Source organism: Peromyscus maniculatus, chromosome 21 (genome assembly GCF_049852395.1).
Source record: "Peromyscus maniculatus bairdii isolate BWxNUB_F1_BW_parent chromosome 21, HU_Pman_BW_mat_3.1, whole genome shotgun sequence".
Taxonomy (NCBI): domain Eukaryota; kingdom Metazoa; phylum Chordata; class Mammalia; order Rodentia; family Cricetidae; genus Peromyscus; species Peromyscus maniculatus.
The window spans coordinates 55,021,886-55,048,941 of NC_134872.1; the positions used below are offsets into that span (position 1 = coordinate 55,021,886).

General features: G+C 35.7%; 1 protein-coding gene across 1 annotated transcript; it reads left to right on the forward strand.

Moving 5' to 3' along the window:
• The first annotated feature begins 272 nt into the window (after positions 1-272).
• On the forward strand, positions 273-26,623 carry LOC143269962 (cysteine-rich secretory protein 1-like). The gene is made up of 8 exons (XM_076557873.1): positions 273-469; positions 10,850-10,923; positions 14,731-14,847; positions 15,943-16,030; positions 18,527-18,672; positions 19,782-19,876; positions 22,594-22,682; positions 25,843-26,623. The coding sequence occupies exons 2-8, from the start codon at positions 10,852-10,854 to the stop codon at positions 25,857-25,859; spliced, it is 624 nt and encodes a 207-aa protein (XP_076413988.1). The 5' UTR covers positions 273-469; positions 10,850-10,851; the 3' UTR covers positions 25,860-26,623.
• Positions 26,624-27,056: the final 433 nt, after the last annotated feature.

Below are 27,056 nucleotides of genomic sequence, written 5' to 3' on the forward strand. Positions count from 1 at the left end.
TTATTATAAGTTAAGAATTAGCCTTTTAGATTCCATTTGTCTGGCAACAGTGATCATGAGGAAACATTAAAGACCTCTCCTCCCTCGCCTAGTTATTTTTTGTCTACTAGCTCCAGGAACTGTGATCATTGAATTTTATGATTATGACTTTTTAAGGACATTTTGGTTCATGTTGGGAAAATAGTCACATATTCGATATTTTTTGAAGTGCAAATACAGACTGATGTAATCATTGTTGTAGGATATATAAAAAAAACCCTCTGTGGCTCTGGGAAGAGAGAGGCATATATTCTCTTCTATAAACTGCCTCTCGAGCGCAATATCAAATAAAATATTTCTTGAGCCTCAGAAAAGTTTCAAACTGCTGTCCAGCACAAATTCTATCACCTGCTCCATCCATCCTTCTCCAGTCCTGATCTCTGCTGCAGCTGGTGGCCAGCATAAGTGGTGCCTGAACAGGAGACTTGAAGTAGGATAAGTATTAATAAGGTGTTTCTGGTGTAGAGAGAATCCCACAAGGGTGCTGCTGACCCCTTGTCAAAAAGGTGGGCTGGGTGAAAGTGGGTAATATGAAAGAATTAATAAAGATCTCCTGGTCATTGAATAGGCCTAGGAGAGTATATAAGAGAAAAGAAAAATTAATACAATGGGACAGGTTGAGTCTAAGGAAAGGAGGCTTTTTGTTGATATTTTAAAACATACTTGAAAGAGAAAGGAATAAAAGTTGATGACAACCAAGTTTGTGAGATTTTACAGTTTGTGCATGAGTTTAGTTCTTGTTTTCCTGATCAAGGATCCCTAGATATTGATAGTTGGGATAAAGTAGGAGAAGATTAGATTTTGGTATGAATCCAATGGGCCAAAGGCATGCCTGTAGATGCTTTAGCTTATTGGTCATTAATGAAGCAGGCTTTGACTCCAATGGAAGTTGGGGATTTACATAAATGTAAAAAATATACAGAAAACACTCCTCAAAATAAGTCAATTTTTCCTCTTTAATTTAACGATAAAAGGAATGAGGAGAAATTATATAAGAAGAATGGAGAGTCTTTTCAAACAGAAAGTGACTGAGAGTAAGAAGAAATTTAAAGTTTTAAGGAGGATTGGCCACCTCAGTATTTCCTTTTCAAAGGAAACCTAAAAAGAGGCCGAAAATAGAAAAGGAGCCTGTAGGTTTTGGGGCAGCAGTTAGAGAAGCTGACAGAGCAGGGGAACCTTTGCTTAGGTGTTATCCAGTAATGTTTGATACAAATATTCAAGAGATGCCTGTGTTGGAGCTCCTTATGCAATTTTACATAGTGAATCCATTGGTTCTTTATATATTTTGGGAAATAACAATAGTTCATTTAAAATAAGTTGTAAGATTTAAGTACTTTCTAATTTTATTCCTTCTTTATTATTATTATTATTATTATTATTATTACAAAATTTTCTATTTACTTTATATACCAACCACAGATACCCCTCCTCCCTCTTCCCACCCTCCAGCCTTCCCCACCCTATCCATCCACCAATCCCACCTCCTCCAAGTCAAGGTCTTCCATGGGGAGTCAGCAGATTCTGGTACATTCAGTAATCCAGGTCCCAATTGTATTACTTCTAATGTAACAGATGAGGATTTGTTATATTAGGCCAACCACATTATGTTGTACTTCCTGTTAATATTACTGGAAATTGGTATGCTAATCCTGGTAACAGGTTATGAATAAAGTTGTATATTCATTCTCCAGAGGTAAACGTTGTGTGGTAACATTAATTTTAGATGTTACTGCATTAATTGCTATTGCAGCTAGTTTAATTTTTTCTCCTGCTCCTTTGGTTAAACATATTCATGCAGCTCATCATGTGAATAAATTATCAAAAAAATGTTTCTATTGGCCTTTTGATTCAGGAACACATGGATAGAGGTATTCAGGAAAGAATGCTTTGGAAGAAGCAATGGTTTATATAGGAAATCAAATTCTATATATTAAGGTTAGACTATCAATAGAATGTCACTCACAATTCCACTGGATTTGTGTTACTCCTTTATCATACAACGCTTCAGAACATTCTTGGGACAGGATTCAAGCTCATCTTAAGGGAGTTTGGGATTATTCAAACTTTTCTTTGGATCTTCATAGTCTATCTGAAAAAATTTCTGTTATGTGTAAAAGTCATATTGATTCTTCCAAAGTGGAAGAAGTCTCAACTTCTGTCATTAAGGCTATTAGGAAATTTATAGGTTCCAATACTGTTTGGCCATTTTTTTTTTATTAATTTGGGATTGATCATTTCTTTTCTTCCTTATTTTTTTCTTTTCCCAGTAATCTTACAATGACTAGCATGAGGCATCAGAACACTGTCAGCGAAATTTCAAATGGATCTACTAAAAATAAAAAGGGGAACATGGTGGCTCCATTCACCGTTTAGCTGAATAGAATGTATGACTGTTGTGTGGCTAAGGAGACTGCATGACAAAGTTCCAGTTCTCATCACTTAGCTAAGGAGACTGTAGGATTGTTGTTTGGATAGAAACTGTGTGACAAAGTCCGGTTTCTGGTTGAGTGGATACAGCCCCACTTCCTCCTTTAGTTTTATTACTTAAAAAATAAAACCATTTGTGTAGTGGTTTTAGGATTCACTTACTTGTTCATTTTTGCCCTCAAAATATTGATGGTCTGAGATGCTTTTGTAAAGGAGTTAAGATGAACAACTTTATTGAGAAGAGTAATATTAAACCTATGCATTTGAATGTATTAATACTGATGAAATGGCTGAACAGTATGTTCTTACTAAACTGCAGAGATAGAGATGAAGATCAAGATTGGGAAAGTACAAAAAATCCACAAATAAGTTTGGGAATATTTTCTGCATATTTTGTAGTGAAAATATTAACGCTTTTATAGATAGAAAGTGCAAATTTGAAAACTATGAATCAAGAAAAAATATTATTTCAAATTATGTGTTAATCAATAGAAGATTATAAAAATAAAAAGACAGGAATGTTGTAGAGATTACATAGATGTATAAATTAGGTTGTATGTAAAGTTTAAAATAGATTATGGTATGATTTGCTAAGAATTTTTGTTTTGCTTATTATGCTAAAAATTAGTCTTTTATATTCTAATGATCTGGCATCAGTGACCATGAGAAAACGTTAAAGGACTCTCCTACCCAGCCCAGTTAAACTCTGTCTACTTGGTCCAGTAACTGTGATCCTTGAATTTTATGATTATGTCTTTTTAAGGATGTTTTGGTTCACATTGGGGAAATAGCCATGTATTCAATACTTTTGAAATGCAAATATAGACTGATGTGATCATTGTTGTAGGATAAGAAAGTAAACTCTGTGGCCCTGGGAAGAGAGAGATACACATATATTCTCTTTATATACTGCCTCCTGAGCACAGTATCAAATATAATCCTAGAGGCTCAGAAAAAAATTCAAACTGTTGTCTGGTACAACTTCTTTATATTGCCTGCTGCATCCACCCAACTCCATTCTGATCTCTGCTGGAGCTGGTCCCCAGCAGGGCATAGATAAGCCTTACTCATACCATAGCACTTCTGAACAATTTGTACAGTTGGTGCTTTTTCAAAGTAGGAATTATACTGGTCTAGGAAAGTGATGTTAAATTCTCCTCTAAGACCCATGACCTAACTAGCGCTGGGTTTCTAACTAGGCTAGGTTTCTAGTACCAAGCATAATTTACACCTTATTGAGGGTTCATTAAGTACAATTAGATGTTGTTGGTTACAGCCTACATAAGACTGCTACTCTGAACCTTTGAGGATGTCTTACTATGCTTGTCATTATTGTGGTTTATAGGCATAACAGCTGATTAGGACTACTGATTGCTATTCTCCACTGTCACCTTGCACAGCAACTTCTAGAAGGAAACTGTCAGATGAGAGCCAGTGAGACAGAGCCCTCACCTGAAGCATGTGTTGTCTTCAGAAACAGAGACTTACCTTTAACTTCTAGGCTGCATCAAAAGGAAACAACAAAAAGCCTATATTGTTCTAGGATTCACTTGGACTCCCCTAACCAAAAATTCAACAGAACTTTCAAATTCATGGTACTAGAGCTTTTGTTGAATAATCTATGGCTCTTAGAGGGAGTATTATAGCCTCACTGGCATAATTAAGTTTTATATACATATATATGCATATATATATATAGGTTGTGTGTATATGAGTGTCTATATGTGTATGCATATATACATATACTTATATGTATGATATGCAATTATAGAAAAACACAAAATAACATGATTCTTTAGAGTTTTTTCAAACATCCTTACTGTTATTTGTCCCTCCTCCCTCCTTGTCCTTCTAAACTGGCTTGCTTCTCCCTCCTCTTTTTTCTCATTTCCTCTTGATTTAGATATCCAATAAAAATATGCATTATTGAAAATATGTTTGTCTTCAACATTGGATATTATGAAGGGTGAGTCATGTATAAGATAAATGTCCTAACCACTCAACATATCACCTTTGTGATATGTTCTTTTGTAACACTGCAAATATCATAGTACGATATAGTCTGTTTCTGTATCCCAAAGGGATTGCACAGAACAGCAGGCAGAAGGACTCTGAGAAGACTGTGTCCTCAACTGTTGTATGTGTTGACCAACAGTGTTGATCTATGGCCCTGATCAAGTGATTTCCTTGGGTCACAAGTGCCACCTTCCCAGGAAGTCTCATCATCCTGTGGAAGACATATCAACATACTGATATTTATTGTGACTTATTATATTTTAAATGTATTTTCTCATCATAGATGAGAAAATATCAATATGGCATGATTTAGTCATTCAGGTATGTATTTCTAAATGAATATATGAGCTATGCTTACATGGTTCCATTAGACAGCCAGCTGATTGGAGCTTATTTATCCAGAAAGTAGTATTTGTTTTCTTCAGTGACCTTAATGTTCTCCCTGAGAGTTTTAAAACTAGTAAAAAACAGAGCTTAAAGGCATAAAAGTTAAGATCAAAGATTAACAAACAAGTTACAAAATGCAAAAAACCATGGGTCCTTATTTCCCCTAAATAGTTACAAGCAATCATCTATGTACTAAAAAATACAGAAAAAGAAATATCATTTGTGCAGTGGTTTTCTCTCCAGATTTGCAAACTGAGAAAAATGATAGAAGATAATTTAGTGGTATAGGCACTTAAGCCTATCTTGTATCTTGAATCAGTTATCATCCACCCAGAGAAGGAACTTATTTCTCTGTCTGGTTAATGAGCATAATTTTATGGATTAAAAAACTGTAAATATGAAAATGATTTCTTCATCATTTACATTACATATTTAAACCAATATGTGAAATTGCTCTGACTAACTGTAACTCAATGATTCTGAATGAGTAAAATGGGAAATGCAGTGAAACTGTGGAAGAAAATCCACTGAAAATTTATATATTAAGAAAAATGCTATTATTCTCAGATTATACATTTTAGATTGCCCTGCTGGACACTTCTTAGCAGTGGAGTAACAGAATTGGGAAACAATTCCTGTCATTTATTTATCATTTTTTTAGTACAGAGGTTGTCTTTTTTTGAAATTATGTTTCAGTATATCAGATATTTATTGTAATTCCACAAAACCAGTTACGTCTCATTAGTTAGGAAAGTCAACTTATTCTCTTGTAATTCACAGAAGTGTAGAGTACTTATATTCTGGTAAAAAAGAAAAGAAGCATTCAACACACAAAAAGGAAGGCCTTGAAAATACTGCTACATGGCAATGGATGACATGTACTCTATCATCTTATCACAAGTAAACTAAAGAGTATTTCCCCACATATACTTTAAAGTGGATATTATTATAAAAATTTTACCAATGTTCATGAGAACAGAAATCTCAAGCTTATGACAATTTTGCACACCATTAAGCAGCCTTTAGGGTGAGTATAGAGACCCTTCTGAACATGTTCTTGACACATTCTTTCATAGAAAGCTGGAGGTTAGAGACAGCATATCCGAAGGTAATGCGATTCAGGATTACTTAGAGCTCATATATATTTCACTTGTATATCTATATTTATTTATTTATTTATTTATTTATTTATTTATTTATTTATTTATTTATTTGGAGACAGGGTTTCTCTTTGTGTAGCTCTGGCTGTCTTGGAACTCACTCTGTAGATCTGACTGGCCTGAAACTCACAGAGATCCACTTGCCTTTGCCTCCTGAGTGCTTACATTACATTTGTGCACCAACCACACACAGCTCTCACTTGTATAGTTAAAAAATACACAGGTGGACGTGATGAAAGAGAGTTAAGCAACCTGTGAGCCTTTAATTTCTTATGGTCAAGTCCAACCTGACCTTTAAAGATTGTCTGAAACAGTGTCTAATAGGTAAGCCTATTATTTTTTTTAATTAATTTATTATGTACACAGAAGAGGGAGCCAGATCTCATTACAGATGGTTGTGAGCCACCATGTGGGTGCTGGGAATTGAACTCAGGACCTCTGGAAGAACAATAGGTGCTCTTTACCTCTGAGCCATCTCTTCAGCCCAAGCCTATTATTAAATACAATTCAAACATGTGTTGAGTAGATCTTTCCCCTGGTATATCTTTTTCACATAAATCAGTGGACTTAAAGATAAATAAGAAAATGAGAATAGGTTACTGAATTATGTATGACATATTTCAATATATATGACAGCATGTGCCCCACAAATGCCTCTCAGTGCTATGTATGTACTACTTGTGATTGTGTTATTTATTCTTGTTTATTTATTAAAAAAGATTTCTTAACATCATTGCCTAGAAAACTTGTTATTAGTCTATCCTGCTTTTACTTTATGTTGTTGAAACAAGCTAAGAAATCATGAACCCTTGTGTGGATTTTAATACTCAAATGATAGCAATTTGATATGTTGATCAATATGTGTTCAACTTCATTTGACCAGAAAATAAAAGCAAATACTAGGGATCTTAAAAATATCAGAGGGCTCTGGGATTCTTTACCAATATACTGTGTAAAGCACTATCACATTGAATTTACAAAGGTAAAGGACACAATTATTTTCTATATCTATATGGTCCAACAAATAATCAGAGATGCTTTGGATTTTTGTGAAGACATCTTGAATTCTCTAGAGATCATGAATAGTATAATCTAACACTTATTATCGAAGGATTTTTTTAAATTATGCATATATATGTATATATTTGCTTCTGTGTAGAGGTATATGCGTATGAATAAAGTGTTCAGGGAGACTAGAAGGTGTCAGGTCCCTGAGGCTAGAGTTACAAGCAGTAGTGAGACAAATGACATGGGTGGAAGTGAACTCAATGTTGTCTGTAAGAGCATAAGTTACTCTTAACCACTGAGTCGTCTCTGCAGCCCCCTTAAAAGAGAGAAAGAAATACAGCTCTGATAAGATGAAAATGAGTTGGTTAGGGGAATCTACTGACAAATATATAGATACATTATAACATTAGATGAGCACTCAAGAGCTAGTAAACTTCTCTAATAATTTGTTTCTGATAGCCATATACAGAGTCCCCATATGATATCAAAATTTCAGTTAGATGACCAGCTACACAAATCTACCACCACAGATCTTGTGTCATACCTTGTTATCCAAGATGTTCTTACACAATCAGATTGTATCAAAGCAGGAAATAGGTAGAGTACAGATAGACAGTTCTGACTCTCGTCTGTCACCACCTTTCTTCTTCCAGCAAACAAACACTTTATTCTGCTTGGACACCACTAGAAAATAGCACTGTTTTATTTGAAGATGAATCTCCTGATGCCTGTGCATTTATAACTCATCAGCAGCAAAATGTTGTAATTAGTGATTGCACATCTAGGCTGTTGTCAGAACCCTAATGATACATTTATTGAGTACAATTGCTTTTACTTAAACTCTAAAGCTAAGTATACATGATATAAGTATCTTATTTGTTACCATAAAATGCTTTTTTAAAGAGATATTGGAATGAATTTCTTTATAGTAAAATCAGAAATATTGTCTGTGACTTTCTAAAGTAGTTATATCAGAGGTACCTTTATTATCAGTGGTACGATTTAGGAGTGTAAGAAATTTTCTGTGCAATAATGGAGATATTATTAGATTATGGATGAGAAGATAGCCTTGCTAATTATTTAAATTGTCCAACTCAACATTATAGCACTGATCTTGAAATAAATGTGTTATTGGTGATCATCAGAATATATATCTGGTCCATAAAATACACCCAAGACAAGCAGAAAACAAAATATTTCATTATTCTGATCATAGGTGAATATACTCAGGTAGCTTGTAGGTTCTGTACATGTAGAAATTGTGTGGATATCTTATATGACAAAGCAGTTTCCCTCATAGATATTTGTGTTTGGGTCAGATAGGAAATGATTCTGGAGAATATTAGGATATTATGATACTACTTAATATCAATTAATAGGGAATTATATGACTTTGGAAAAGATTGTAATTCCAAAAGTGATTTATTGATACTTTTCTTCCTGTGTTTAAATAATGTACTCAACTAGTCGACATCTGAATCTACAGAGCCTGCCAATCTGGTTAAACTTGTGATGTTGTATTAAAAATCAGTCAAAGTTATGGTAAGTGTCAATCCCAAGAGCTATTTGATAATAGACTGCTATTTGGTAAACCTCAATCATTCAGGAGAGACAGCTCATTTTACAAAAAACAGGGGTAAGTTGCATAAGTGCGTGTCAGAAATTTCAAGTATTGTAGATCAGGCATAGCTCAGATTTCCAGAGCTACTGCTTAGCAAGTTCAAAGAAGCAGGGGTATTTATTCTTTGAAATGAAACCATAAAAAAGAATGCTTTTCAGGAACTGACAACACTGTTGTTCTTACAAGATATTGTCTAGATTGTGTCCATAATAACTTCTAGCAGTTCTATAGTATTTATATTCTGTGCTAACTGCTTCATATATCAGAGAAACACAACAAAGCAACTGAGTGATGATTGAATATGACATTGGAATTTACAAAATATTGCAGTAGATACTCAGAAGAATGTGACTGGTTACCATGTGATTCTTCCAGTAATGCACTCACCCCAGGCACCTCTGCTGGAGTTCGATTGACATATTTCCTTGTCTACATAATCTTCTAAATCACCGGAGCCTCTGGCTCTCAGAACTGAATGCGTTGATGCCACAGAGCCGGTACTGAGATTTCAGATGTGCTCCCAAAATTCTTATGACCTGTCAGTATTAAATCTCTAACACTGATATTATTCATGTGTAAAGTGGGATATTGAGTCACAGTATCTAACTGCTAGGTTTTTATGAGTTTTAAACGAGGCCCATAGAGAGTCACATAACAAGTGACACCAAACATAGCCTATACTATTTTGTGTGTCTACATTGGGTCAAAGGGTGCTTTGCAAAGTTTCTTGAACATTACCTATTTATGCATTGCATCCATCTATATATATATGTCTTTATTTTTTTATTATTTTTTTTTTTTTTGGTTTTTCGAGACAGGGTTTCTCTGTGTAGCTTTGCGCCTTTCCTAGAACTCACTTGGTAGCCCAGGCTGGCCTCGAACTCACAGAGATTCGCCTGCCTCTGCCTCCCAAGTGCTGGGATTAAAGGCATATATGTCTTTATTAATTGTAGAGTAAGACAAACTTCTTTCTGGTTAGGAGAAATCATTAAAAGCAACCTGTAGATGCTAGCAGTTTGTCTCAGTAGAAAATGCACTTGCTATGGAAGCATGGCTGCCAGAGTTTAAATCACCAGAATCCATGTAAAAGCCAGGTGGGTGTGGCTGCATGCTAATAACTTCAGTGCAGGCAGAAGGTAGAGAAAGCCAGAGCAAGCTTTGTAGCTAGACTAACTGAAATGGTGAGTTTGGGGATCCCTGACAGATCCTGTCTCAACTTATAAGGTCAGGAGCAACTGGGAACACCTAATGTCTGCCTCAGGTCAGGTATCCACATGCATATATATATATATATATATATATATATATATATATATATATATATGAAGTTTGTGTGTGTGCATGCATGTGTGCATGTGTGTGTTTGTTTTACTTAATATCATTAATAAAAGAATGTATTTCAAATTATTTAAATGGTTTTCCTGTTGTTGGACATGACATTTATTTATCATATAATTACCATTTTATGTAAAATATGATGCTGAAGGTTTAAGATTTTCAAGGTTCATTCTTGGTATTATGGACCAGACTTTGACAATAAATGTGTTAATACATTGGATACATGTGCCAAGTTATGGACATTGATGTAAAAATATGACAGAATTGTGTGGTAATATACAGATATGTCTCAGTGCTTGAGATTCTGAGGAAAAGCTGTAAGCTTGAAGCTATACTGGGTTACTTAGTAAAATCTTGTCTCAAAAAGAAAAGAAAAACTTTTAATGAATGAATAAGAAACAAATATCCTATAATAAAGTAGGCGGAGCTTAAAATATCCAACAAGGATATATCGTATCGTAGTCTTGCCCTGCCATGGCAATAGTTGGATGCTTTTGCTGCTCTTGAATGGACAAATGAAGACTTCCTAAATTTCTAGAATCTGAAGAGAGGACCTCCATGGATTAGAGTGTGACAGGGGAGGAGACACTAATCACCTGGAGCACTCATAGGTGCATGCTTTGGAGAGCTTCATTAGGTACTTTGATTTATTTCTTATTGCACCAGCTGGCAGTAGGATTCCTCAGTTGATTTTATTATCATTTTGATGATATAAATAGTATGTCCTCCTTGTTATATTGCTAGTAAATCTAGGAAATGATTCTCATAACTTCCTCCATACCTTCTGTGTTACTTAGAACTCCATGTACTAAACATTCAAATGCAGACCTTTTTCCTCTCCTTTGTTTTCTAGACATGACATTATTCCCATTATTGTTGTTCCTGGTTGCTGTATTGCCCCCATCCCTTCCTCAAGATGACTATGAGGTATGGTAAGCTTTAGTGTCTTTTCAGAACAATTTAGGTAACTAAAAGGCCAGAGTGTGGAATAAGTCAATTGATCCTCAGCAATACAAACACACACACACACACACACACACACACACACACACACACACACACACCAGAGTGTTTAAGTATATCTACTATGCAAACAATAAGTATGTACATGATCCAAGTATTTATTATTTATAATATATTCTCATACTTAGCAAATCCCAGATGAAGCTCAGTCACCTTCTTTAATGATGGAATGTATAGTACCAGAAAAATACTCTCTCCCCTTAGTTGGAAAGCTACTAAAAGTTAGAAGCATTGGTCATTGCTGTGCCTTCATTCTCTTCTTTGACTTCTGCATTGAAGATTACTAGAGTTCCTCAAAATTATGGAGTGACAATATCTGATTAAACCTGTTTTGGAATATAAGTTATATGTCTTTTGTTACCATAATCAAATTAGTAACATGGAGACAATTATCTAGGTGTTCTTTAAAGTTGTTCGCCTTTCCAGTTTCTTTCTGAAAATGATTGTATTTTAAGACACCTTGAACCATCTATTATCCCCTCCCTTCATCCCTTCTTCCTGCCTTCTCTCTTTGGTCTATTGATACTTCTTTATAAATTTTCAAGATCTAATAGCAGAGAGATTCAAGCCATGTTTTATGAATGAGGGCTTCTTTGAGAGTTACCATGGAGAACTGATTCATCTTTCAGTGGCATTTATTGTTGTTTCTTTCATTTTACATTGTGGTGTTGTAATTATTAGGTCACATTTCTATCCAAAACAAACCCTTAAACATTTTATTCTCACATTTCAGTGTTCCTAGTGTGATTTAGTTTAAATCTGCACAAATTCCTGCTAAGAAAATATAAGCACACTGTTGTCTCATGGAATTTTTAGCTACCACGCAAGGTAGCATAACAAGCAGAAAATAATAACGGCTTTCTCAGAAGCCATATATTTTGTCTTTGGAAACAAAACCTCTTTAGGTAGAGTTTTCAGGTTAAAATGAAACATCTGGGAGTGGGGGGGGCGGTTGAAGGGATGGCTGTGGATAAGAGCATTTACTGCTCATGCAGAGGACCCTTTGGTTTCCAGCATCCACCTCAGGTGGCTTACATCCACATGTAACACACACTCCAGGGCATCTGATATTCTCTTAATGCTTCCACTAGCACTGAACTCTTCTCCACAAATCCATATTCAACTCAAACATATACCCTTAACTTCAAAAAAATTTAGAAAATGATGCCATTTCCTTAATAAATAAACATCTTGGGATATTGTTACTTTACATTAAAATAAAATGTGAGGATTTTCAATCAATGACTTTAACATGTATATCCTTTCTACCTTAGAAACCACTAGCTGTGAGAGATTTCTTTGCACAAGGCTTTCATAGTGCCTACAGAACATAAAACAGGGAGAGATGGACATGTCGCAGCCACTGGCAATGCAGTGTGATTAGATCCATGAATACAATGTCCACAGAGACTTGAGGGAAGTAAGACTGCAGGAAGGAGAAACTGATCCCAGCACTGAGATATGTATGTGAGTCAGTCCACGTATAGTTATGCTGTAGCATCTTGCTCTACACTATAAAACAGCACATTTTTGAGTATGTTTATATCAGCAAGTGGCTCTTATATCTCTTCGAATTCACATAATATAACTCCATTCACCTGTGCCACACAAATGAAAAAGGTAAATTTAAATATCAACATCTGAGTTAATTTAGCAGGCTTATTGCTGTCCAGTGAAATGTAAAGTTAGTAATGCTAACCTATTTCAAGAACCCATTGTCTCCAAATTAACTTTAATGTTCTATTAGATAAAGCTGTCTTCAGAGTGATCACAAAACCCTGTTTCATATAAAATTCTACAATGCACACATGTATTGGCTAAGGACCTACACATTATCTCACAAGCTTTCAAACTCCTGGTCAGATGGCTATTGCCTCTAAAGATCTATCATAAATTATATTTCTTCATCCTTAGCACTTCCTTGCTACAGCCTAACTGAGTGTGAATGACTTAATGTTCTCTACCATTCATGGCTATTATTATAGATCTCTCTTAAATCAAAATTGACATTTGTAGCCTCAGAAGAGTTTTTTCTTTGACTTGTCAGACATTCATTCTGTTCTCCAAATTTTTATTTTTATTTTTTTTTTTTTTTTTTTGGTTTTTCGAGACAGGGTTTCTCTGTGTAGCTTTGCGCCTTTCCTGGAGCTCACTTGGTAGCCCAGGCTGGCCTCGAACTCACAGAGATCCGCCTGGCTCTGCCTCCCGAGTGCTGGGATTAAAGGCGTGCGCCACCAACGCCCGGTCCAAATTTTTATTTAAAGTGTTTCTAATAAAAAGGCATAGATTTTCTTAAATTAATTATCAAGTCTTAATGACTAACATTGGTCTGAATACTTTAAAATGACTTTCATTAACTTTAGACAACTTATTCACCTTTTTATATATCTTAATGTGCTGGGAGTCATCCCCAGCGATGGTTGGGTCCTGCAGACAGTGTAAGGAGTCAGCGGGAAAAGAAGTGAGCCAGGCCATGGTGGTCAGGAAAAAATTGCAGCCTGACTGACTAGCAGCCAGAGTGTTTCTTTATTTATACAGAATTTACTTAGCAGGGATACATTCATGATGTTCCAAAACATAGATCATATCATTTTTGTTTTTGGACATGTGTTTCACTTTCTTTTGCTCATCTTTTTGTCATCATTAATAAACTATGACAGAACAGAGTTATCATTTCCAATCATTTCCCCTCAAGTTTTGATATCATTAATAAGCAGAGTTATCATTCCTAATCATTAACCCCATAACCCAATTTTTGAGAATTTAGAGGCATATGACAGCCTGTGCTCAGGCTGGTTGTTTTGGTTGCTTCAAGGACACTAAACCAAAACAAAATCTTCAAACACCCTGGGCATTTTGCCATGTTTCAAGCAATGTATCATTAACTTTTAATGATCAGAGTACCCAGGAAAAATCCTCAGGCTAAAACTGCTGCAGTTATTATTTAAATTCTGGCATAATACAATCAATGTTCACATTTATATCCTTATAGAATTTGTCTATATGTCTAATCCTGGCATTCTGTTGTTTCTTGGTCATATGACATTATAGTGGTTCTACATGAGATAACTTCTAACAGAAGGAGGTCCGAATATCTCATTCTTTTATAATCTTTCCATTTCATACTTTGCTCATCAGTATGTCTCTATGTAGGGCAGAGTTGTATTTGACGTAATTGTCTGAGTGTACAGAGGGAAGAAGCTTGTAATCTGAACTGTGGGCAATTCCTCTAGCCCACTAAATCTTGTTGACCCTTCTAATTTTACTTTGTTTTGAATATCTTTTTCCAGTGTAAGTGCAGGAACAGATGTTTCAAGAATGTCTCATAGCCTCATGAAGAGACCTCTGGCTTCTTCTTTATGTGTCACAACCTCCAAGTCATAAGGAACACATTCAAATAGATAAGGGTATCTCCCTCAAATTGTGTGTGTGGGTAATGTTAAGGACTTTCCTGGATAAGCTTAGAAGCAGAATTCCTGGGAGAAGGCACAAATAATTCATAAGGAATTTTCCATCAACCTAATATCTTCAAGTTGTAGAAATATTTAAAGTGCTCCAAGTACATAACAGGTGGAGATGAAAACCAAAAGTGGCATGACAGCCATCATGTGGCTCAGCTTTGCTAGATCTTTGTCACCTTCTGTCATTCCATTCAGATATGGCTGTGCCATTAATGTACACTAACATGACTTTAATTTTATTTTCTTTCAGAATAAAATTTTTGAGGATTTGGCAACCACTAAATTGTCAGTCCAAGAAGAGATTGTAAATAAGCACAACCAACTGAGAAGAATGGTTTCTCCACCTGGTAGTGACTTACTAAAGATGGTGAGGGCTCACAACAGGACAGTGCATTTGGAGTGCTGTGTTTGGAGCCTGAGGATAGCATCTGGCTTCTCCTGTGTGCTTTAAGAGTGTCTGCCTCTATTCCAGCTTCTCTTAAAAAAATACACAAATGTATTCGTTTTGTTTATGTGCATGTGCGTGGGTGTGTGCCCATTATATCAGAGTTGGTTCTCTACTTTTATGTCTTTAGCTGTGCAATGATCAGAGTAGAATTTATTAAATTTCTTCTATAACAGTGACTCATTGGTGTTATGGAGTTATATCAGTTATAGTGACTGAACTAAAATCAAATCTTTTGAGTTTTGTCTCCAGTGAAATGCCACTATGTTATTTTGGCTCACTCTTCTCTCTCCTAATCAGGGTCAGAACATTTCCCCTTTAAGGTCCAGTGACCTTTCAACTAAATAGTCTACTCTCTGGATCCAGAACCAACATCCTTGTGTCTCTTAAATTCATTTAATGAGGGAAAAAAATGAAGCTAGGATTAATGAGGCAACTTCTTACAGGTGTAAAAATAGTCTCAGTACATCAACATGGTTAGTGCTACTCACTCTACAGCAATTACTCAATTTTTAAGGATTCGTATTGTGATTTCACTAAGACATTAGACCATTAAAGGTTTAGCATTTTTTGGTGGCCTTGGCAAGATAGACTACTTGTAATTATTTGGTACAGAAGAGGCCACATACAAGTTGGAGTAACTTTGGACATAGGTTATGAAACTAGTAAGACGATCAATGTTGGGGGATGGGAAGGGATTCTAGAAGGCATGGGAAGTAGAAGGAAAGAGAACATGTGTGACATCAAATGGAGGCTGTGCATGAGAGGGCATGCATGGGAGGATGGGCAGGATCAGGAAGATGGGGGGAGGAAATATGCAAAAATAAACTTATTTATAAATGCCACCATAAATGTTGATAATATATATGCTAACACAAAAATTTAGACATATACCATATTATATATTGATTATGATGAAAATCAGAAGATGCCTACAGATATTTTGCAACGATATTAGCCTGTCTGCAAAGATCATGTGGCTCTGATGTTTGACTATCTTCTTTTTTTTCTCTTTAGCAATGGAGCAATGATGTCAGAGTGAATGCACAGAGATGGGCAAGCCAGTGCACTTATGAACACAGTGCTCTAGAAGCCAGGACCACCAGTATGTAAACTCAAAATTACTTGCAAAGGAATGGAGACTTACAAAAGAAAGCCCATTATCTCATACTATGTCGACAAAATGTCGTAAATGAATACGTATTTTGATACTGCCTTTTTAAAATGTTAAATATCTGTGGGACAGAAATGGCTCTGAAAGGCTCCACTTTGATCTTATTGAATGGTTTATATTTTACACAAACTGTCTTTCCTGATGCCAGTTTTGTGCTTTACAATCAGATTTACAAGTGAAGCAAGCTATGGATCATCTCCTTCTCTGTTTGAAGATTAGAAACTGATGTCTGGATGAAAATAATTACTAATTATGGCCTTACAAAGGAAATTTGAAATTAGAATCTTTATTTTATTTTATTCTATAATGGTTTTATTTAGTGTTTGTGTGTCTCTGCATATTTATGCATGTGTGCATGTATGTAAAAATGCTTCTAGAGGGCAGAAGGAGGCACCAGACCCTCTGGAGCTTACAGGTTACAGGTGGTTGTTACAGTGTTATTGTCACAGGTGGTGGTATGCTACACTGTATCGACATTAGGAGTTGGATTCTAGTCTGCTGAGATAGCAAGGTATACGCTTAAATGCTCAGCCATTTCTCCAGCACTCTGAAATTAGAATTTCTATCTTTAACCCAATTATTAATGATGTGGCTTGTTCTGTTTCCAAGCTATATTTTGAATTATAAAAAATATATTTAATTTGATCAACTAATTCTTCATTTTTGTTAAGAAATACCAAATATCTTTGTATTTACCTTTACTACTTCGTTTATTACTTTTGGTGGTGAGGAGACAGATCCCACTGTATATCCCAGGATATCTTCAAATTTCTGACCTTCCTGCTTTAGCCCCCTAAGTACTGGGATTTTATGTGTAAGTCACCATTGTGTGTACACCCAGCTCTTCCTTCATTTTTTGTGAGATCAACTTTTGTACACTTTGAGTGCCTGAAAGAACATATTATGTTAAATTAAAAATAACCTATGAAACAATATTGACATAGAGAAGTGTAAAATTATAACAAAATTAATAAATGGGCCATGAGACAAAATATTTCCTGAAATATTAAAAATGATCACCTTTGGCTCAATTTGAACCTAATAAATTAATAACCTCTTTTAAAGATTTACTTCTTAGACACTTCTAATTTAATAATAAAATGACTAAAAATTCATTAAAAAGGCTACAATATTCACTTACACTTTATAGTAATTTTTTATTTACAGAGCTTGATAAAAATAATAAGCTATTTTGGGTGGGTTAAAAGATGCTTTTTTCCCATTCTCTGAAGAAAATTTGGCCCTTGGAGTTTTAATTTTCTAGTTAAGACATGACTGTAACATGAATTGTTAAATGGTCTTATTAATAAAATATCTGGATCCAGCCATGTCTTACCTCTAGGAAATCCTCAGGCAAAGAGAGAACTACTTCTTGTACACTAATGACTATATAACTTTCTGAGCCCAGCCATCTTACCTCTTTCTCCACCCAGCTACATCACTTCCTCTTCCCGTCCTATTCTATCACTTCCTGTCTGTGTGTATAATCCTCTAGATTTCTATGGTTAACTAGTGCTGGTCTTAAAGGTGTGTGGCACCAGGTCTGGCTCTGTTCCCAGTGGGACCTTGAACTCACAGGGATCTGGATAAATCTTGGCCTCAGAAAGCTAGGATTAAAGGCATGTGCTACCACTGTCTAGCCTCTATGTTTAACATAGCGGTTATCTTTTTCCTCTGATCTCCATGAAAGCTTTATTTATTAGAGCACAAATAAAATATCACCACACATGACCTATAAACTTTGAAAATATAATCCCTTCTGTTTTGTTTGCTCTGTACTTGTAGTTTTTAAAGGATGACTATAAAAAGGCTCACACAGAACAATAATCGGAAATATGTAAAATTGTTATAAAAAATATCTAGCTACTCAGGAAAGGCATGAATGAAGTTCGTCTTGGTCTTAAGACTGCAAATCCACATTTGGTACACATGAGACACGGGCATGCACACACACATACACATGTGCACACAGATGTGGAGAATTTAATGTGTGGATGAATGAGTTCAAGGAGAGAAGCTACTGAAAAAAAGACTTCTCTATCTACTTAGTGCTCATGGTGTTTAGCACACATGTTGAATACCTATGGCTACTCTGCAGCTAAAGGTTCGTCAGGTCTGAATCATGTTTCTTATGCAATATTCAAAAGGAACTGTGAGGGGTTGGGGATTTAGCTCAGTGGTAGAGTGCTTGCCTAGCAACTGCAAGGCCCTGGGTTCATTCCTCAGCTCTGAAACAAAAAGACAAAATAACAGAAAAGAAAAAAGAAAAGAAAAAAACCCAAACAAACAAAAGAAACTGTGAGCAATGACTTTAAAAAGTAGGGATTTGTGTGCGTGCGTGGATGTGTGTGTGTGTGTGTGTGTGTGTGTGTGTGCATTCCTCTTTTTTTATTACTGTCTTTTAGAGTTTTCTGTCTTTTTCCTTAGACTTAATATGTGGTGAGAATATCTTCATGTCAAGTTACCCAGCATCATGGTCTCGTGCAATCCAAACCTGGTATGATGAAGCCAAAGATTTCAGGTTTAATTCAGGCCCGAAATCACCTAATGCATTAATTGGACATTATACTCAGGTAAGAAAAAATACACTCTGTAAGTTCTAGGCAAGGAAATATTTTTAATTACTTGACTGATTTCAATAAAGAATTTCAGAAACCCTGACAGCTACCTTCCTGCAAGATCTAAAGGCCAGGGCCTTGGGTCCTTTCCTATCAAACAAATGACTCTTTTAGCAAGAATTATAAGATTGTGGCTCCATCCTGTCCACTGTCAAGAGGACCTTCCAAACGTAGGAAGAAGGTGATGTGGGGATTCCTGCTTGGCAGTGTAGAGAGAAGATCCAGTTGTGGTACAGGCATGCAGCAGCTCCAAATCACTGGCCTGATCAGATCCTGCAGTCTGAGAGACTTGAGCTGAAACACTGTTTCAGCAGGGAACCAGGATATTCAAGCCCAAAGCTCCACACAGAAACAACTACCACATACAACTTCTAAGAAATATGCTGAGTATCAGCTTTCCACCAAGCAAGGCTTGCAGCCACTCCTGATCCCTGCCCACCTAGAAAAGAAGATACTCATGATCAAAGCTTAGTATCAAACTGGAAAATCTTCTCTGAGATGCAGGGAGGAAGTTCTGGCTCACCTTCCAAAGCCAAGGTTCATAAAAGCACTTCAGAATAGTCACCAGGAACATCTTGGTCAGTTTGATGTCTGACCAGGAATTGACCTGATATCCAGGTTACCTTCTAGCTGTTTATGGTCACATGCCTGTAGAATTGGAAGCATTGAAATTCTACATCACACCAGGATCCTCCTGGTGTCCATAGATTCTTTGATGCTGCCTTTCATTTTGACATGAAGCACCTTGGCCTCAGCCCAGGCTTCTGCATCCTGCTCATCTTGGAAACTGTCAAAGATGACAAAGAAGAAGAAAGCTTCTCTGAGATGGGGCTGACACCACTCTCAGCCTTCATAAACTCTACTTCCTGAAAGTTTTGCCAGACTACCTGACCAACAGCCGCCCCTTAGGGAGGTTCTCACATCTGTAGCTTGATTCAATCACATAAATATATCTATAAGGTATATATAAACAAAGTTACCAGTGGTGTTTTAAATTTTGAATTTGTTTCTCTGCATTATTTTCCTCTCTGACCTGCACCCTGTCTTCTTCTTTGGGTGTATAGGTTGTTTGGAATACATCTAACCAAATTGCATGTGGAGTTGCTAAGTGCTCTGGGGAATTAATGCAATTCATATATGTTTGTCACTACTGTCCTCTGTAAGTATCCACTTCAAAGTTCATTTTCAACGTCAAATGAAACTTGACATTTTAAAATTATCATGGTATAAAAACAAATTAAAGATATATTTTAAACATGGAGAGAAAAATAAAAAACTTCTAAATATTCTCTAGATATAAAACTTATTTAACTAAATCTTTGAAGTGTCCATCTTAACAGTTCCATGAATCACCCTTAGAAGCATTTTCCTTAGTTTTAAAAATGATTTCCCTTCCCTCCTCCATTGCTGTTTTCTGGACTAATGTTGACCTCATAAGGACCCAAGTATAAGGATTGTAAATTCATATTGTCTGTTCATGCTATGTTTGTAGGCTATAAAGCAAACTTTTCATAGTAGACCAGGAGTGAACATGAGTGAATGACACAGGTTAGTGATTGTGGGGCTTCTAATTATTTGATCCTACCCCTGATAGGTTGTTGTATCTGTTTTCAAATTTAATTGTTAAGGCTCAGTAGTGGTTCACACCTTTAATCCTGGGACTTGGGAGGCAGAGTCGGGCAATCTCTGTGAGTTTGAGGCCAATCAGGGCAACACAGAGAACTGTTTTCTCAAAAATCCAAAAAAAAGTTTGTTTTTATTTTTTTGTGAATTTCATATAGGAGTACTGTATTTCCATCATTTCCACACATTTCCAAATTCATGATCTCAGTTTTCTTATTGTACATGCACAAAGCCACACATGGACAAATGTAGATGCAGATGTAATTAAAATATTTTAAAAACAAATTAAGTTAACAGATTATGAAAATACATTCTTTTTTTCTCATGGGGATTTTTTAAGAGCTCAAACACAGTACAGAAGGGAAGTGAATTTCTGGCTTTAAAATCAAGATCTAGAGAATGAGTTTTTCAGAATTTTTTGTAAATTCTTAGGAGAAATAATTAAGATTTTAGCTTTCTAAACTATTTGAAATAATTAAGGACCCCTCAAAGAGCCTTTAAAGTTTCAGACTTAGTAAATTCTTAGAAGTATAATGTAGCAACACAGTGCTGAAAAATGACTCAGTGGTGTAGAATTTTTGCTGTTCTTGAGGATCCATGATTGGTTCCTTACAATGTCAAGTAGGTCATATCTATTTTTAACGTTAGGACTAAGAACCTTTTCTGGCCTTTGTGGATGTGTGAGTGTTCACATGCATAACTAAGGCAACAAAAATTAAGCTTGCAATAATAGCAACCAGGCTAATTATTGTTACATTTTTGCAGAAAGATAAAACTATTGGTTATTTTTCTCCCTTGGCAGCTTACATAGCATCTTCTAATACTATGAGAACTAATCTGGAAGAAAGAGGTTTCCAGGTCTATTCCAACTCTATTTCTCCAACTCCTGTTTCTGAAGTTGGTGATGTTTTTAACAATAGGCTCTTATCTTTGACTCAGGGAGGCAACCAAGGATGATAACAAAAGGTTGTATTGCCCTGGATAAGGAACTATGGGTAAGCTATGGATGTTGAGAAAGGATCAGTTTCTTCAGGGAGTAGACTCCTGATAAGTTATCCAGTGCCAGGTTGTCAAGCCTAAACACTGAAGAGAACTAGTCATCAAATTCTGTGGAACTGGAGTTATAGACAGTTGAAAGCCACCTGAAGTGGATGCTGGGAACCAAACCCAAGTCTATTAAAGGGGAATGTCCTCTTAAGTCCTGAGACATCTCTCTACCTCTATTATCCTTTTAATAAAAGAAACTTATACAACAAGAGGCTGAGGGTCTTCAAATCAAGTCTTTTAAATGATTCATTTCTAATCTGTTTGTGGGTTGAATAGTAGGATCCTCAAAGAAGTTTCAAACATGTTTGTTGGCATTAAGTAATACAAAGAAGGAAGCCACTGGACTCCATCCAGCTGCCTGGTCAAGTAGGCATCTGTAGCCTGGCACCTAGAATTGTCAGATGAGTAATGAAGAGGAGTAAGTGACAGATCTTTTACACTGCTTTCTGACTTTTTCATTCTTAACATTGCTCATACACTTAGAGCTGTGTTCTGCATATAGAGGAGAGGTTCTGCTGCGAGCCATTGGGCATTTCACACACACCCCTGTGCAATGGACAGTCTGACTTTTGTAATTTCCTGGGATGATCAGGGAAGTGATGCTCCTACTGATGCGTAGGCTGGGCACTTTCAGACAGTTTATGTAAGGAGTTTTTCTCATTAATATTCTCATTTTTATAAGCATAGAAGTCTCAAACCCACATGCTACCTTCAGAAAACCCCAAACATTCCTAAGCACTAGGACTCTCCCAAATATACACTTAAATACCTGAAACTCAGTACATCATCAATGGGACCTCCTCCACACTATAGGAATCACAGCATATACCTGTATCTAGTTTTCTCTATAGGAAATACCTTTTATACCTAAGCAATATTCCTGAAATAATTATTTTTCAGGTTTATCAAGAACTGAAGAGAGTGTTTCAACATTAAAACATTTATAACCTTTAGACTCTTATTTACTCTGTTTCAGTTGCTCAGGTTCTGAGATGATGGTTGCAGGAAAGAGTGCATGGACTAATTATCCCATTTTTTCACATCTCTGTCTGAATACTCTTAGGAAATGTTAGGTTTTTGTATGGCATAGCTAAAGTTTTTAATAGGATTCCATATGTATATGAAAATATATATTGGTGATATATGCAAACATTAGAGTGTACAGAGAAAAATTAAAAGCATTTGATTTTTGCATTTCAATTTCAGTGGTAATTTTATAAGAAGGCAATACATACCTTACACAATAGGACCACCGTGTGCCCTTTGTTCTGATCACTGTGATGATGGACTATGCAGTAAGTTTTATTTACATAGTAATATAATAATATAAAATATCAATCTGTTTTTAGATTTAATAGCATGGCCTTATTTTCAAGAGACAAAAATGTACTTAATATTATTTTTGGAATTACATATTTTCCTTTGTTTAGGATGTATGTACTTTTGAAATTGAAAAACATGATAATTTATGTTGTCTAAGGAAACACTTAAAATCAGTGCATGCTTGTAACTATATTATTATTATTGCTATTGGAGTCTACAGAAATATTTCTGTGGCTATAATTCACTAAATTTAAAGTGAATTTTCTTATCCTCAATGACTTTAAGAACTTAAGATTGGCATTTTAAGAAGAGAAAGCACTATAAATCTAAGTGGTTGAGACTGCAGGACACAGGTCAGTCAAGAGAATTAAGAAATATACTACAATTTTTCACCCACCAAGGAGCTTAGCACAGTAAATTCTCAAGCTCCTCTAGAACATCATTTGAATTTTGTTTTACATATTTATTTATTTGTGCATGGGTATTTGTGTTTCTCTTTATGTGTACAGACACATGCATGTGTGAAATGGCTTCTGTGTATGATTGTGTGTTGAGATTAGAGGACAACTTGTGTGAATTAGTTCTCTCCTTCCACGATAGAGGTATGAGAGATGGCTTCGTGGCAAGTACTATTACCTTGATCCATCTCACTGGCCCTAGATTGTTATTTGAATATCCTTCCATTTAGTCATCAGTTACATGATTTTTTAAGCCATTTTCTGTGCATTATTAGAGTCTAAATCAAGTCTATACATATCATGAGTACTTTAAAAATGTTAGTATTTCATCACAGGGAGTGAAATGAATGTCATAGTATCTTGTTATTAGTATTATTATGAATATAAATACAAAAATAAATATAATCGCAACTTTCTGAGGGCAGAGGAAAGAGCATCAGAAGTTCCTAACCAGTTTGATATATTGATCTATGTTAGTAATAAACAACAAATAGAAGACTTAAACAGAAATAGAAAGAAAATTATCTTTATTTTTATTTTTGTAGTTTTTAAATTTACTTATTTGTGGTTTAGGCCATTTTCAGTTTTGAAATAGCATCTCACTATATAACCAAAGCTGACCCAGAACTCACTATGTAGTATAGTCTGATTCCAGTCCTCTGGAATTTCCGGCGATCATTTCCCACGTGTTACAGAAATTGTATCCTCCAAATAGCTCTTAGGAAAAGCATATTGAAAGAGCCAGCTAGGAGATATAGATACAGAACTAGTTATTTTTGTGTTACTGCTCTAAAAGTTATGAAAATGGCTTGCAGAGAGAGAAGGTAGAATAAAAATATTTTTTTGCTAATTGTGTTTGTTCAGAGCTGATAAACATAGGCATATACACGGACAAGTGTAAAGGGCAAAAAAGGCCTTGTGCACACAGATAAGCACCAGGGAAGTGAGGAAAGTTAGACAAATAGCTTATCTCTTCAGTGGAATGAGATGCATAACTGCTGTTTCTGGAATGTCAGGAATTACAAGGTTTTACATCCTGGTGATACTTTGCTATCTGATGAGACAGGCTCCATCGTATCTCCCAGAATTTGTTTTACTTATCCTAGACCCTTTATCTGTAAATCTTCAGCAGTGATATTAGGTCATCAAACCCATTCTTACGAGTGACGTCACTTGTGCATTTCAACAGCCTAAGTGACTTCTACGTTATCTTAGAGCCTGGCCAATCCTGACACCTGCAGGGATTATGTTTCCATCAGTCATCTTCCTAGACCCTAAATCCTGGGTACTATCTCTGAGTCAACAGTACCCACTCTTATGAAGGAAAACAGATATACTTTGTAAAGAGCGTCAATGTAAACATGTCTTCAATTGCTGTGCACTTGGGACTGAGTTAATTGCTATCAGAAAACTTTTTTTTCCCAAAATTATGCTGGACTTAAACATGGCTAATGTGAAATGGTCTGGGCTAGACTCTAGAAATACTGGCCGAGCACTGTTACCATAAAATCAGGCTGACTTTCATTCTTATCTCTTCATGGATTATGTTATTTTTCCTCCTGCTAGCTGTAAAGCCTGCAGAGAACCACCACACAAAGTGAAAGAGGACTAGCCATGTGCCTGAGTGGTGCTTCTCTGGAGGGGGAATTAGCAGAGGTATGTGATTGTATGGGCTAGATTCTAGCCTAGGCAACAAATAGGACTCTGTCTCAATAAACAGAACCCAAAGCACAGGATATAAACAAGTTATTTTGAATGATTTGGTAATTATGAGTTTCCAAATCTCTGAGACTGGGTGAGCTGAATGGAGGTCCATGAGTTGTCGATATATATCTAGGACATGACAAAGACTGTAGGGTCATGAAATTCAAATGAGTTTTCTTGAGTTTGTGGTCACTGCTGGACATTTTAATATAAATATTTAATTATCAGAGGAAAACTCTCTACTATCTACTTTTCCAAATTCATAAAATTCATAAAATTTTATATTCATATATTTATATTCATAAAATTAGCTCCTCTGGTATAAAAAACAGAATCAAAGTTTAGGGCAATCTTGGACAACAGAATATTCTGGAATGATTTAATGGTCAGTATTTTTACATAAAGAGGCTGACTGCAAGGCACAGTAGCTATATAACATATCAATGAATCTTGTTTTGCTGAGAATATAGAGTTGAAATATTAACCATACTCAAGTTTAGAAAGTACTTGTATAATGGCTGACATTTTAAATAGTGAGGTTCTTTTTTAGTATTTATCTTTATTTTATGTTTATAAATGTTGATGTGCATGTAGGTATTTATGCACATACATTTTAACCCAGTGACCATGGAGGACAGGAGAGAGCACTACAGGGTAGTCTTAAGCCATGATGTGGATTCTGAAAATCAAAACCAGTTCTCTGCAAGAGCAAGGACTCCTAATCACTGAGTCATCTTTCTAGCCTTTAGATAGTTTAGTTCCTCAACGAACCGCTGAAGTTAATTTTCACAAGCATTTTTGAGTGAAAAAATACATTAATTCATATCAAAGACATGTCATAAAACTCTAATTTTAAAGGATATTCATTTATTTGCTCAATCCCCTTCTTCCATTTCATATGTTTTATTTTGTCACTGCTAATGGAGGAAAATAATAACAAAGTAATGAATATCTTTGTTTCTTTTTTCAGCAAATATGAATACTTGAATATTCAGTAAATGTGAATATGAAGATAAGTATTCTAACTCTGCAGAATTGAAGGCTTCACTAACCTGTGATTATCCAATGGTTAAAGAAGAGTGCAAAGCTACATGCAACTGTGAAGGCAAAATTCATTAAATTTCCAGTAGAAATGAACAGGGCCATGTGAAGAAAGAGCACCTCCTCTACTTAGGCTAGTCACATTCCACTAGAAAATTTGAGGTATAGATACATTGAAATAATTCCAAACAGTAAACATTCCTTTCTTCTGTATCGTTCTATTTAGTAGAAATATTTTACATCCAATGATTTCGAAATAACATAATGAATAATACCTTTGTACCTTAACCTCTGAATTCTGTGACACATTTTTTGAGTTGAGACAAGCCCAAGGTTATACTGTTTGTCTGTATGACTAAAGTCACTGAAAGTCCATCCAGAAAATAAGAATCAGGTTCCCAGAGCACAATGAAGTAAAGGAACAGCATATACTTCCACTGTAACTGTCAGTCATCTTTCCTAGCTCTGCCTAGCTAACTATATCTGAAAACAAATTCCCATTAGCTTTCTTTGATTTCTTCCCACCATTTGCTCTTCTTCACATGCACTGGAATTAGTGGTTCAAATTCTAAACTTCAATTTACATTTTAGTTTTTGGGTTTTTTAAGCACCTTATAAAATTTAACTTAATGATTAGATTTTGTATGTCCAAGTGATTGCACTGACCTTGATTGTTTTAAAAAATTTAAATAAATCTTTGGTTCATAGTTCATGTGTTTCCATTCATTTGGTTATTTGTCCCTGTGCTTTATCCAACCTTGGTTTCAACAATTCTCACTCATATAAACCCTCCTCTTTCTCACTAATTAGACTCCCAGCGCTCCACCAGGGGCCTAGCCGTGGATGTCTGCATCCAGATTCCTCAGTCCTTGGATGGAGTTTATGGCACAACTATTAGGGTGTTTGGCCATCCCATCACCAGAGTAGGTCAGTCCCGGCTGTCTCTGGACCATTGCCAGCAGTCTTTTGTGGGGGTATCTTTGTGGATTTCTGTGGGCCTCTTTTGCTCTTTGTTTCTTCCTTTTCTCATGTGGTCTTCATTTACCATGGTCTCCTATTGCTTGTTCTCCCTCTCTTTTCTTGATCCAGCTAGGATCTCCCACTCTCTTTCCCTCGACCCTTGCCCTTCATTGCTCCCACTCA